This window comes from Dipodomys merriami, unplaced genomic scaffold, assembly GCF_024711535.1.
Source record: "Dipodomys merriami isolate MVZ:Mamm:240054 unplaced genomic scaffold, mDipMer1.0.p SCAF_21, whole genome shotgun sequence".
In the NCBI taxonomy this organism is placed as follows: Eukaryota; Metazoa; Chordata; class Mammalia; order Rodentia; family Heteromyidae; genus Dipodomys; species Dipodomys merriami.
This window is the reverse complement of record NW_027203493.1, coordinates 4,864,083-4,877,181: the sequence shown is the minus strand read 5'-3', so window position 1 is coordinate 4,877,181 and position 13,099 is coordinate 4,864,083. Positions and strand designations below refer to the sequence as shown.

Sequence of the window (13,099 nt, the reverse complement as noted above, 5' to 3'; positions counted from 1 at the left end):
ATGACGCTAAGTGAAATGAACTCCAAGACATGGTCACAAGAAGTTTTTCTTCGTTGTTGTTGTTTTAATGTACTATGTGATTTTTTTTTGGTTTCTTTTTATGTTTTTCCCCTATTTGATTTTTGTTAATTCAAAATACATTTACTACAAAGAGAATCCCTTTATTCAAACTCCACATTGCCAAAAAGAAAAAAATGACTAAATTGAAAAACTACGACTTGTCTATTTAGAAGTTAATTATTTAAGATTTTTTTTATTTTTATTTTTTTTTATTGTAGAAATACTGTACAGAGGGGTTACAAGTACATGGGCAAGATAATGAGTACATTATTTATCAAGCATTGTAGTCTCCTCCTTTGTTTCCCCTTCCCATCCCTTTCCCTTCCTCACCCCCATCGCCCCCCCAACCAATCCTCCCCGCCCCCCTCACCAAAGTTGTAAAGTTCGTTTTTGACATAACGACTTGTATTTCTCATTGTTGCAATGGGTCCACCTATATCCCTATTTAACCGATTTGTTTTTCCCCTTCCCCTCCACACATTATACTGACATCAAATACAGTGAAAGCAGGGATTGTACTGTGGGAGAGGGGCATACAAAGCAACAAAGAAATAATCTTATAATTGTGTTAGAAACAATCGCATGAAAGAAAAAAATTTGAATCCATATCTTAGGGTTCATTTCCCTTATCTGACCTTTTCTGTTTGACTCAGACATATACTAGATATTGCAAATAAGGGAAGCCATGGGACCTATGTGTCTTTGGGCCTGGCTTACTTACTTAATATAATTTTTTCCAAGCCTTTCCATTTCCTAACAAATGGGGCAATGTCATTCTTTCTAATGGAAGCATAGAATTCCATTGTGTATACATTCCACATTTTCAACAGATGCTGGAGGGGATGTGGACAGAAGGGAACCTTACTGCATTGTGGAAGTGTAAACTTGTTCAACCACTTTGGAAAGTAGTATGGAGGTTCCTTAAAAGACTCCACATAGAGCTCCCCTATGACCCAGCAATCCCACTTTTGGCATTTACCCAAATGTTTACAAACAAGACCACACTAAAACTACCAGCACAACTAGGTTTATTGCAGCATTATTTACTATAGCTAAGATATGGAACCAACCCAGATGCCCCTCAGTAGATAAGTGGATCAAGATTTTTATATTTTCAAATTCTTTATTAAATCTTTCATTAGTTACTAGATTCTGCTAGTTTCTCAATATATTTCATTTTGTTCCTCATTGTATATCAATGTCATTTGAAAGAATTATTACTTAGTTTTGATGTCTAAACTGTGTTAAATACACTACATTTTATAGCATTCCTATATATTTTTGTTTGAAGTTGAGAATGATATCCATGAAATATTTATCATTTATTGAACTTTTATTTTGAGTTGTCATTGGTAATGAAAAGGTTTACAAATTGCTATATTCATGGAACTGACATATTTCTAGGAAGGTTGGATGAACGAACATCCATAGATCAATTAATACAGTATAGTATATAAATTGAATTAACCATCCTTATCACTCAGTCATGACAATAGTTGTGGAGGTAGCATGTAACAAAATTCAAACTTCATTCATGATTTACAATTAAAAGAGATTAAGTCTCTGATCACACTTTAAATTCCTTATGATACAATACTCTAAGAAATTCTTAGGCATCATCAACATCTATAGAGTTGAGGAATATTAGTTTTAATGTTGGGAAATCTTGCAGACGTATTATTTGTTACAGGTGATTATTATTCACCAAGCATATGAAGGTGACACAGAAAATCACCCTGAGCTGTCCTCTTAACTTAATCGTACATGCTTGTCACATACTTTGTTTGCTGCTGGATTTCTAGTCTCCAAGACTGGATACATTCTCTGACTTATAAAATAGCCCTGACTTCTAAAAGTTAATTGGATATGCCTATAAGACATAAGCATGGCTTCTTTACTCATGCTAGTATTATCTTAAAATATCAGGGAATGGGCACCCTTTCTTTTTCTTTTTCTTTTTTTTTTTTTTTTTTGGATGGGAGGGTCCGGTTGTTGGTCTGAACTCTGGGCCTGGCCACTGTCCCTCAGCTCTTCAGCTCAAGGCCAGCGCATTCTACTACTTGAGCCACAGCACCACTTCCGGCTTTTTTTTTCTGCTTATGTGGTGCCGAAGAATTGAACCCAGAGCCTCATGCTTGCAAGGCAAGCACTCCTGCACTGATCCACCCTCCTTAGGGGAAGAGTTTGCATATATATTTGCAGGAAGATAAACTTTATGATCACTCAATACAATACACAAGAGTCTTTTCCTGATTCTTACTATGTACTTATGAGGTTCATCCATAGACTTTCCCATCTTTGGAAAACAATGCTCAAAGCAATGTTTCAGGTGTTATTAGCTAATTCATTACTAGTGAAGCACTCAACCACAGACATAAAAAATCATTGCATCAAAAGAGATCAGGTGATCTTCTTTATTGAGGAGCTCCATTGTGTAAAGATCATGCAGATTTAGCACTTGAAAATTTGTCCTTGAAAATATGCCAAGTAACCTTCCTCAAAATTGGTTGCAGATAATGACAGTGTTGCAAAATACCCTCAGCCTATTACGTCAGGTGCTCTGGACATATGAGACTGGGAGAGGAAGCATGCACTGCTCTTAAAGTGGCTCCTTGGGACTCTTTACAGACGTATCTTTCTGGGAAACTATCTTTTGAGCAACTGAATGAAGTTCTTTGAGTTTAATTAACCTCGTAATAAAAAATAAATGCACCCTAAATGTAAAAATATCTACAGAAAAGAAAACAAATGTTAAATTACAGAGATGGTTAGTACCTCACTGGAAGGAGATGTTTTAAAACGAAATTTAGCAAATTTTATCTTTTAATTTTGGAAGACATTTTGTTTTGACCAACTTTCATCCCCAGTAAGTATTCTTAAGGTGTTTAATTGACTTGAAGATAAACACTGGAACGGAGATTGGAGAATAAGAAAGGAGTTACATTGACCAAAAAGCTTTGTATAAATAGAATTGTAACTATTTTGTACACATAATAAAATTAACAATGATAATAGTAATAATACCCGATAAAAAGATATTGGAATGAAAAACAGTAATATAGAAGCTTTAGCATTTTGTATTGCTCAAATATTTTCATAAAATGTTTTAGCACATTATAGGATAAAATGGAAAAAGTAACCTTTAGTCTAAGTGTAATTTTATATCATTATTTATACTTCATGATTAAATTTATGTCATAATATATAACTTTATGATTAATTATGACACAACTTAGGGTATTAAAATGCATAACATCATGATTAATTTTGAGATAACTTAGGGAACTGAAAAAATGCTGCATCTTTCATATTAAGACAACTCATTTTGGAATCACTTGATCTAAGGATCACCCCCACTTCTCAACATTGTCCATCGGCACGCTATGAGAAGCTGGAACAAAACAGTGCTGCTGGACTTCATCCTTATGGGGCTGACAGATTCGGCAGAGATGCAGCTGGCATTAACTCTGCTGTTCCTTCTGACTTACTTGATTTCTGTATTGGGAAACCTCGGCATGATCTTGATAATTTGTGTGGATCGCCAGCTTCACACACCTATGTATTTTTTTCTCGCTCACCTCTCATTCATTGACCTCAGTTTCTCAAGTGTCATCACACCTAAAACTTTAGTGAACTTACTTACTTCTACCAAAAGTATTTCATTCCTGGGCTGTTTCACACAGATGTACCTTTGTATCTTTTTTGCTAGTTCTGAAATTTGTCTCCTCTCTGCAATGGCCTATGATCGCTATGTGGCTATCTGCAATCCTCTACAGTACCCTGTTATAATGTCCTCAAGACTCTGCTGTGCCCTGGTTATTGGCACTTACATGATTGGCTTTGTGGATTGTTCTTTCACGGTGTTCTCTATAGCTAGGTTGCCCTTCTGCAATTCCAATGTAATTCATCACTTTTTTTGTGATATATTTCCAATTTTAGCTCTATCCTGCCGTGATACATTTGCCCATAAAATTCTAGTATATATTTGTGGTTGTTCTACACTGTTATTGTCCCTGATCCCAATGTTCTGGTCCTATGTGTCCATTCTCTCTACTATTCTGAAAATTAAGTCTACTTCAGGAAAGAAGAAAGCCTTCTCCACCTGTGCCTCTCACCTGCTGGGAGTTACCCTCTTTTATGGCACAACAATCTTTACTTATTTAAAACCCAAGAAGTCCTACTCCCTGGGCAAGGATCAAGTGGCATCTGTGTTTTACACGATTGTGATCCCCATGCTCAATCCACTGATTTATAGTCTTAGAAACAAGGAAGTGAAGAATGCTTTCTTTCGAGTTGTGAAGAAGACTGGGGGATTCTGGCAACTAACATAACTATGATTTGAAATGTGTACATTCATCCTTTGCTGCTTTACTTGTTTAAAACTTCTTGTTTTTTTTCTAAAAATTTGAAACTCATTGATATTTCACAGTAAAATTCTGTTTTATTTTTCTACACATGATTGTATATATTCCTGGGTATATGTTGTAAGAGATTCCTATTGTAATTTAAAGTCATATAATTTGTGATAAACTATTGTTTATATATGTGTTTGTGTGTGCTTCTGATTCATATGCATGTATAAATGATCAACTAACATGTAAAACACACAGTAGTTAGAATTCTTAAGGTAACCTCAATTTTACCTTGACACCATGACTATCACCAGTTATACATACTCAAGACGCTGAGATCAGGGGACTGCCACTTGAAGCTTGCCTTTGCAATCTATCTTGTGAGTTCTCTCCCCATAAAATTTTCTTGAGTGAAATAGCCAAGCAGGAGGCTTTATTATGTCCTCAGTTCAACCCCCAGTATCAAAATAATCTTAAGAAAATTAAAAATAAACAAATGTGGTCTTAAGGAAAACATCTGTGTAATGTAAGGATTCCAGGTGTAATAACTTTTTCTTAAATTTTATTGTTATTAGTAATTTGTTATACAGAGCATATTTCTTTTTTTACAATGTCACCTCTTTCTTCAGCAATCTCTGTTTCCTCTACCACAGGGTGCATAGTTCATTTTCATCATAAATCCTACTAACTACCATGGTGATCTTTGTTCACCCTTTGTTCCTCCATTTCTGTGTGCTTCTTGACTTTCTCCAAAGACAATGAAAAGAACAAATAAGAAAAGAGAAAAAAAAAAACAAAATGCAACAAGAACCATCTTCTCTACTTGGACAGGGGTACTTCTTAAAACGATGTGATAAAGTATTCTATGCAAGGCAAGCACTCTACCACTGAGCCACCTTCCCAGCCCCTTCTATGCATATCTCAATTATAAGAAATTTTATCTTGAAGAAATATATCTATATATGCACATTAATAGTTCCAGATGCCAGGCTTTGCATAATAAGTAATGATTTTTTAGCTGTATAAATGTTAACAAATGACTGAAAATTTAGTCATTTCTTCAGCTGTACAGGATATATCCATATTTTCGCTATATGTAATCTGAAAACTGTTGGATGACTATGCTTGCAGTAGACAGTGATCGTACCACTGATTGTGTAATGGTTTTGGAGTGAGGTACTGTCACTTTTCCATGTTGAAATCTTCTTGCGGTAACATCTCTTATGTGGGAATGTGCTAAACATTTGAGGACTATGTATCCAGTGACCTATCACTTCTGCTTCATTGAATTAATCCATTTCTTCGGGTTAATGGAATATACATAAAAATAAATTCCTGAATTAAGTGTTTGTTTTTTCCCTTGCAATATTTGTAAAGAGAAATATAGAGCAAATATTTGATTAAAAAACTCTTTGTGTTTCTAGTATCCAGTAAACTCTGGCTTAGTTGAATAGTGATATTTCCCTAATTTTCCATTTTTTTCACTGCATATTTTGGAATTGGTTTTGCATTGTTCATTGATATGAAAGATTTTAATAGTAAAGTTCCTTTTCCTGTATTTTGTTGTTTTAAAATTTATAACACGTACAAATTTCAGATTGTTTAAATCCAACCAACATAATTTTGTAAAGTAACTACAAAGATAAGTTCTAAAATGTTTTAATAAAAATTATATTTGATGTTTTCCTAAATACCTGTAACATTTTGGTTACTACAAAAATGAATCACTTTGTTCAAACTCCTCACTTCCAAAATATAAAAGTAAATTAATAAAATGAAAATTTCAGCTAGTCTATTTTAGTAGTTATTTAATAGATTCTTTTAATTTAAAATCTGCCGTTCTTCCTTAAATCTTTCAATATTTATTATATCCTACTGTTTTCTTAACAAATTTCAAACGTTTGCCTTGTAATATATCAATGTTATTGGAAAGAATTTTCACTCAATATCGCTTTCCTCACAACAGTCTGTAGACTATGTGTTTACTAGCATTCCTATATATTTTTGTTTCAAGTTAATAATAATAGTTATTAAGCATCTATAATTTATTGAAATTTTCTTTGAGTTGCCATTCATAATGAAATGCTTTACTAATAACTAATTTTTCAAATATTTAAAAATAACTTTGCAAAAAATCTTGAAATTGTCTTTTTCTAGCAAGGTTGGATCTCAATTTTGCAATATAGTTTAAAAATAAATTTTGAATCCAATGTTTAATTTTCTATTTTTGTGTTTGTAAATAGAGGTATAAACCAAATATTTCATTAAAAAGTTCAGGTTTTGTGCCTTCCAATCAACTCCAATTTAGTTGAATATTAAAATTTCCTCAATTTTCATTTTCATCTGTATATTTTTCTACTGCTGTTTTCCTTTTTCTCTGATATTAAAGGTATTTTAAGGCATATTTCTTTTTTCTATTTTTGTAATTTAAAAATTTATAGCAATTACAAATTACACTGATTGTTTAAATCCAACCATTACAATTGTGTAAACTCACTACAAAATTAAGGCATAAAAATTATATTTCCTTTATTTCTTAGTGACTTCTGGGTGTTAGTATAATGGTATATTTACTACAAAAGAACTTGGAAAAAAGTATCTTAAGTGAAGTAAGCCAGGCCCAAAACACAGAGGTCCTATAATTTTACTTATTTGCAATAACTATATAAGTCTAGGACAAGCAGAAAAGGTCAAAAGCTATGTACATATGACCATATAAGATGATGTTAACTGAAATGAAAGGACACAACTGTTTTTTTCTTTCTTCCTATAGTTTTTAACATAATTAAAATGCACGATGTGATTTTTTTTGCTTTTTTTGTATGTGTTTCCACATGGTATAACCCCTGTTTTCACTGTATTTGATGTCGGTGCCTCATGGGGAAGGGAAGAGAAATAACTAAATGCTGAAAGAAGGATGCAGGTTGACCCATTGTAACAATGATATTTACAAGACACTCTGTGGAAAACAAATTTTACAACTTTGGCAGTTGGAAGGGTGTTGGGGGGTAATTGTGGTGGTAGGAGTGAAGGGATAGTAGGGGAAAAACAAAGGAGGAGGTAACAATACTCGCCAAGAAATGTACTCATTACCTTACTCATGTAACTGTAACCCCGCTGTACAGTATTTTTACAATAAAAAACATGAAATAAATAAAAAAGGAAGTAAAAATACTTAATATAAAATGTACTCATTTCCTTACTCATGTAACTGTAAAGCCTCTGTAAATTATTTTTTACAATAAGAAACATAAAATAGAATTCCTTTCTTCAAATTCCTCATTACAAATAATAAAATAAATTAAGGAGAAAAACTCAATTTGTCTATTTTAGCAGTTAATTATTAACATTTGTATAATTTCAAGTTCTTTATTGAATGTTTCAGTACTCATTATATTCTGCTACTTTCTTAATATATTTCAAATTTTCCCCTTATTTTCTCTAAATATTTCTTTCCTCACCATGCTATATACAATAGCTATTTATAGCATTCCTATATATTTTTGTTTGAAGTTGAGAATAATATTGATTAATAATTTATCATTTATTGAACTTTTATTTGAGCTGTCATTGGTATTGAAATGTTTTACAGATTCATACATTCCTGGAACTGACATATTTCTAGGAGGGTTTGTTGAACATCCATAGATCAATAAATACAGTATACTGTTTAAATTGCAACATCCACCCTTATCTCTCAGTCATGCAAATAGCTGTGGAGATAAAAATTGACAAAATTCAACTGTCGTTCATGATTTACACTTGAAAGAGGTATAGAGTCTCTGATCACACTTTGACTTCCTTATGATACAATACTCAAAGGAACACTTTGGCCATTATCCACATCTCTAGGGTTGACAAATATTAATTTTTATTGCTGGGAAAATCTTCCACAAGAATAATTTGTTCCACGTGATTCAACATTCGCCATGCATATTAAAGTGGCACAGAAAATCACCCTAAACTATTCTTTTACCTTCTTCTTAAATTGTGAAAATACTATACAGAGGAATTACAAATACATGGGCAAGATAATGAGTACATTTCTTATCTAGCATTGATTCCTCCTCCTTTGTTTCCCTTTCCTATCTCTTCCCATCGCCCCCCATCCCTCTACTTCCCCCCGCAAAGTTGTAAAGTTCGTTTTTCCACATAACTACTTGTAAATCTCATTGTTGCAATGGATCCACCTGTATCCCTATTTAAACCATTTGTTTTTTCCCTTCCCCTCCACAAATTATATCATCATCAAATACAATGAAAGCAGGGTTCCTTGCTTGACACATACTTGGATGCTGAATTTCTAGTCTCGAAGAGTAAATTTTCTTTTTTTTTTATTGCGTACATACTGTACAGAGGGGTTACAATTACATGGGTAAGATAATGAGTACATTTCTTATCAAGCATTGTAGCCTCCTCCTTTGTTTACCCTTCACATCCCTTCTCAGCCACCCCCCCCCACCCTGCCCCGGCCCCGCCCTCCCACCAAATCCTCTCCCCAACCCTAACCAAAGTTGTAAAGTTCGTTTTCGACATGACAACTTGCACTTCTCATTGTTGCAACGGGTCCACCTGTATCCTTATTTAAACGATCCAAGACTAAAAGATTCTGCCTTCTAAAAGAGCACTGCCTTCCAAAAAGCTCAGTGGATATCTATGTGATACATGAGGATAACTTCTTTGCTCAAATCTGCAGATCATTTGTCTCTGGAAATTGTAGGGAATGTACCTACTTTCTTAGGAAATACATTCCATACATATTTGCAGGGAAATTATTTTGATGATCACTCAGTGCAAGATTCACAAGAAACTTTTCCTTATTTTTACTATGTACATTCTGAGGTTCCCCCATTTACCTACTCATTTTGGGGAACAATCCTTAATGAAATATTTCACATTGCATCAAATGTGATCAGGTGGTCTTCTTCCTAATTGTGGATCTCTAAAGTGAAAATCTCATGCAGATTTAGCACTTGAAAATTTGTCCATGGAAATGTGCCAGGTAACTTTCCTTAGAAATTGGTTGCAGAGGATGACAAAGTATTGCATAATATCCTATCCCATTAAATAAAGCCTCCTGGACATATCAGACAGAGACAAAAAGGACACATTGCTCTTAGAGTATCTCCATGGGATTCTTTAGAGATAGACCTTTCTGGGAAACTTTTTTGAGCAACCTGACAAAATTCTTTGAGTTTGAATTTGCCTCACACGAAATGAATTCCACAAAAGTTTAATAATAACTACAGAAAGGAAAATTAAAGTTAAATTATACAGATGTTGAGTACCTTATAGGAATAGGATGTTTTAAAATGAGATTTGGCTTACAACTTTGGAAGAAGTTTTGTTCTGACGAACTTGTGTTCACAGTAAGTATTCTTTTTTATTTTTTTGGTTGTGGGGCCTGAACTCCGGGCCTGGGCACTGTCTCTCAGCTTTTCAGCTCACAGCTAGTGCTCCACCACTTCAACCACACCACCACTTCCAGCTTTTTCAGCTTATGTGGTGCTGAGAATGGAAACTAGGGCCTCATGCATGCAAGGCAAACACTCTACCACTGAATCACCTTCCCAGCCCCACAGTAAGTATTCTTTTTCTTTTTCTTTTTTTTTTTTTGGGGGGGGGTGTCTGGTCATGGGGCCTGAACTCTGGGCCTGGGCGCTGTTCCTCAGCTCTTCAAATCAAGGCTAGCAATCTACCACTTGAGCCACAACACCACTTCTGGCTTTTTTCTTTTTTCTTATGTAGTGCTGAGGAATCGAACCCAGGGCCTCATGCATGCAAGGCAAGCACTCTACCACTGAGCCACCTTCCCAGCCCCATAGAAAGTATTCTTAAGAAGTTAAATTTACTTGAAGATAGACACTGGGTGGGAAAATTTTGGAGAATAAAGACGGGGGTAACATCATCTAAGAAGCATTATACTTATATCCTGACTTATGAAATTTTAATCCTTTTGTACAACTACAAAATAGGAATAATAATAATAACAACCATAAAAATATTGAAGTGCAAAAAAGTGGTATATAAGCTATAGCATATTGCTTAAATATTTTCATAAAATGTTTTAACACATTATAGGATAAAATGGTGAAAGTTACTTTTAGTTATATAATACCTAAATGTAATTTTATCCCATTATTTGGAGTTCATGATTCATTTGAACTCATAATACAAAGTTTATCATTAATTATAATGTAATCTAGGTACTGAAAAAATGCTGGACCTTTCCTATAACGACAACTCATTTGAGAAACACTAGAGCTAAGGATCACACATCACTTCTCAACAGTGTCCATCAGAACACTATGAGAACCTGGAATAACACAGAGGTAACCGAATTCATCCTTATGGGGCTGACAGATTCTGAAGAGATGCAGCTGGCATTATCTCTGCTGTTTCTCTTGATTTACATGATTACTGTGTTGGGAAATGTAGGCATGATCATGATAATTTGTCTGGATCTCCAGCTTCACACCCCTATGTATTTTTTTCTCATTCAACTTTCATTCATTGACCTCAATTTCTCAAGTGTCATCACACCTAAAACTTTACTGAACTTACTGACTTCCACCAAGAGTATCACATTCCTGGGCTGTTTCACACAGATGTACTTTTTTGCCTTCTTTGCTAGTTCTGAAATTTGTCTCCTCTCTGCAATGGCCTATGATCGCTATGTGGCCATCTGCAATCCTCTACAGTATCCTGTTATAATGTCCTCCAGATGCTGCTGGGCCCTCATTGCTGGCACTTACATGATTGGCTTTGTGGATTGTTCTTTCATTGTGCTCTCTATAGTCAGATTGCATTTCTGCAAATCCAATGTAATTCTACATTTTTTCTGTGATGTGTTTCCAATTTTAGCTCTGTCATGCAATGATACATATGCCACTGAATTTACAGTATACATTTGTGGTAGTTCTACCCTGCTACTGTCCCTTACCACAATGTCCTGGTCCTATGTGTCTATTCTCTCTACTATTCTGAAAATTAAGTCCACTTCAGGAAAGCAGAAAGCCTTCTCCACCTGTGCCTCCCATCTCCTTGGGGTCACCATTTTCTATGGCACCATCATTTTTACTTATTTAAAACCCAAGAAGTCCTACTCCCTGGGAAAGGATCAAGTGGCTTCTGTGTTTTACACAATTGTGATCCCCATGCTCAACCCACTCATTTATAGTCTTAGAAGATATAAAGCAAATAATTCATTAAAATAAGCTTTATGGTTGTGTCTTCCCATAAACTCCAGTTTAGTTAAATACTAAAATTTCCTTGATATGCAATTTTTATCTGCATATTTTGGAAGTGCTGCTTAATTTTCTCTGAGGTTAAAGGTTATTTTTACTGTATAGTTCCTTTCCCTATTTTTGTTTTAAATTTTATAACAGTTACAAATTATTGCAATCTAACCATTATAACTTTTAAAATAACTATAAAATTAAGACCTAAAAAGTTTTAATAAAAATTTTATTTGACCCAGAATAGGTGGCTCATGCCTGGAATCCTAGCTATGCAGGAGGCTGATATCTGAGGATCGGGGTTCAAAGCCAGCCCAGGTGAGAAAGTCTGTGAGACTCTGATCTCCAATAAACCACTCAGAAAACCATAAGTGGCCTAGTGGCTCAAGTGGCAGAGTGCTTGCCTTGAGCTGAAGAGCTGAAGGACACTATTCAGTCCCAGAGTTCAAGCCCCATACCTGACAAAAAATGTATTATATTTGTTTGTTTTTCTTATTGCCTTCTATTGATATACAATGCACTTACTACAAATGAATCCCTTTGTTTAAACTCAACACTGACAAAAAATAAAATAAATTAATAAAGTGAAAACCTCAACTTTTAGCAGTTAATTATTTAAAATTCTTATAATTTAAAGTTCTTTATGGAATATTTCCATATTTATTACCTTCAGCTATTCTCTCAATGCATTTCAAAATTTTCCCTCATCATATAACCAATGTAATTTGAAAGAATTATCACTCATTTTGCTTTCTGATATATACTATATACACTACTTTTTTTTATAACATTCCCATATATTTTTTTTGAAGTTGTGGAGCTCCTAGGTAAAAATCCCATGCAGATTTAGCACTTGAAAATTTGTCCTTGTAAATGTGCCAAGTAACCTTCCTTGGAAATTGGTTGCTGAGGATCATAAAGTATTGCATAATCACCACAGCCCATTAAATAAGGCCTTCTGGACATAGCAGATGGAGAAAAAGTCCATGTTGCTCTTACAGTATCTCTTTGGGGATTCTTTAGAGAGATATATTTCTGGTAAGCTTTTCTTTTGAGCACTCTAATAAAAATTCTTTGAGTTTGAATTTACTTCATACAAAAAAAATGCATTCACCAAAAGTTTAAAAATAATTACAAGAAAGGAAACAAACATTATATTCAGAGATGTTTAGTACCTTATAGAAATGGTAGATTTTGTTAAATATGATATTATAAAATTGTTTGGGTTTTCATTATTGGAAGAAATTGGTTTTCACCAACTTTTGTTCACATTATTCTTTTCTCTTAAATTTTTGTTGTAAATATGATGTAAAGAGGGTTACAGTTACAAAAGTCATCTAATTAGTGCATTTGTTTTTTTTAATTGTGAAAATACCGTACAGAGGGGTTACAATTACATGGACAAGATAATGAGTTCATTTCTTATCAAGCATTGTTGCCTCCTCCTTT

General features: G+C 34.1%; 2 protein-coding genes across 2 annotated transcripts; both read left to right on the top strand.

The window, feature by feature from the left end:
- Positions 1–3,443: 3,443 nt before the first annotated feature.
- Positions 3,444–4,391, top strand: LOC138834164 (olfactory receptor 8H1-like). The gene has a single exon (XM_070032921.1). The coding sequence runs from the start codon at positions 3,444–3,446 to the stop codon at positions 4,389–4,391; it is 948 nt and encodes a 315-aa protein (XP_069889022.1).
- A 6,329-nt stretch (positions 4,392–10,720) lies between these two features.
- Positions 10,721–11,629, top strand: LOC138834163 (olfactory receptor 8H1-like). The gene has a single exon (XM_070032920.1). It carries the CDS (start codon positions 10,721–10,723, stop codon positions 11,627–11,629), a length of 909 nt encoding a protein of 302 aa, XP_069889021.1.
- Positions 11,630–13,099: the final 1,470 nt, after the last annotated feature.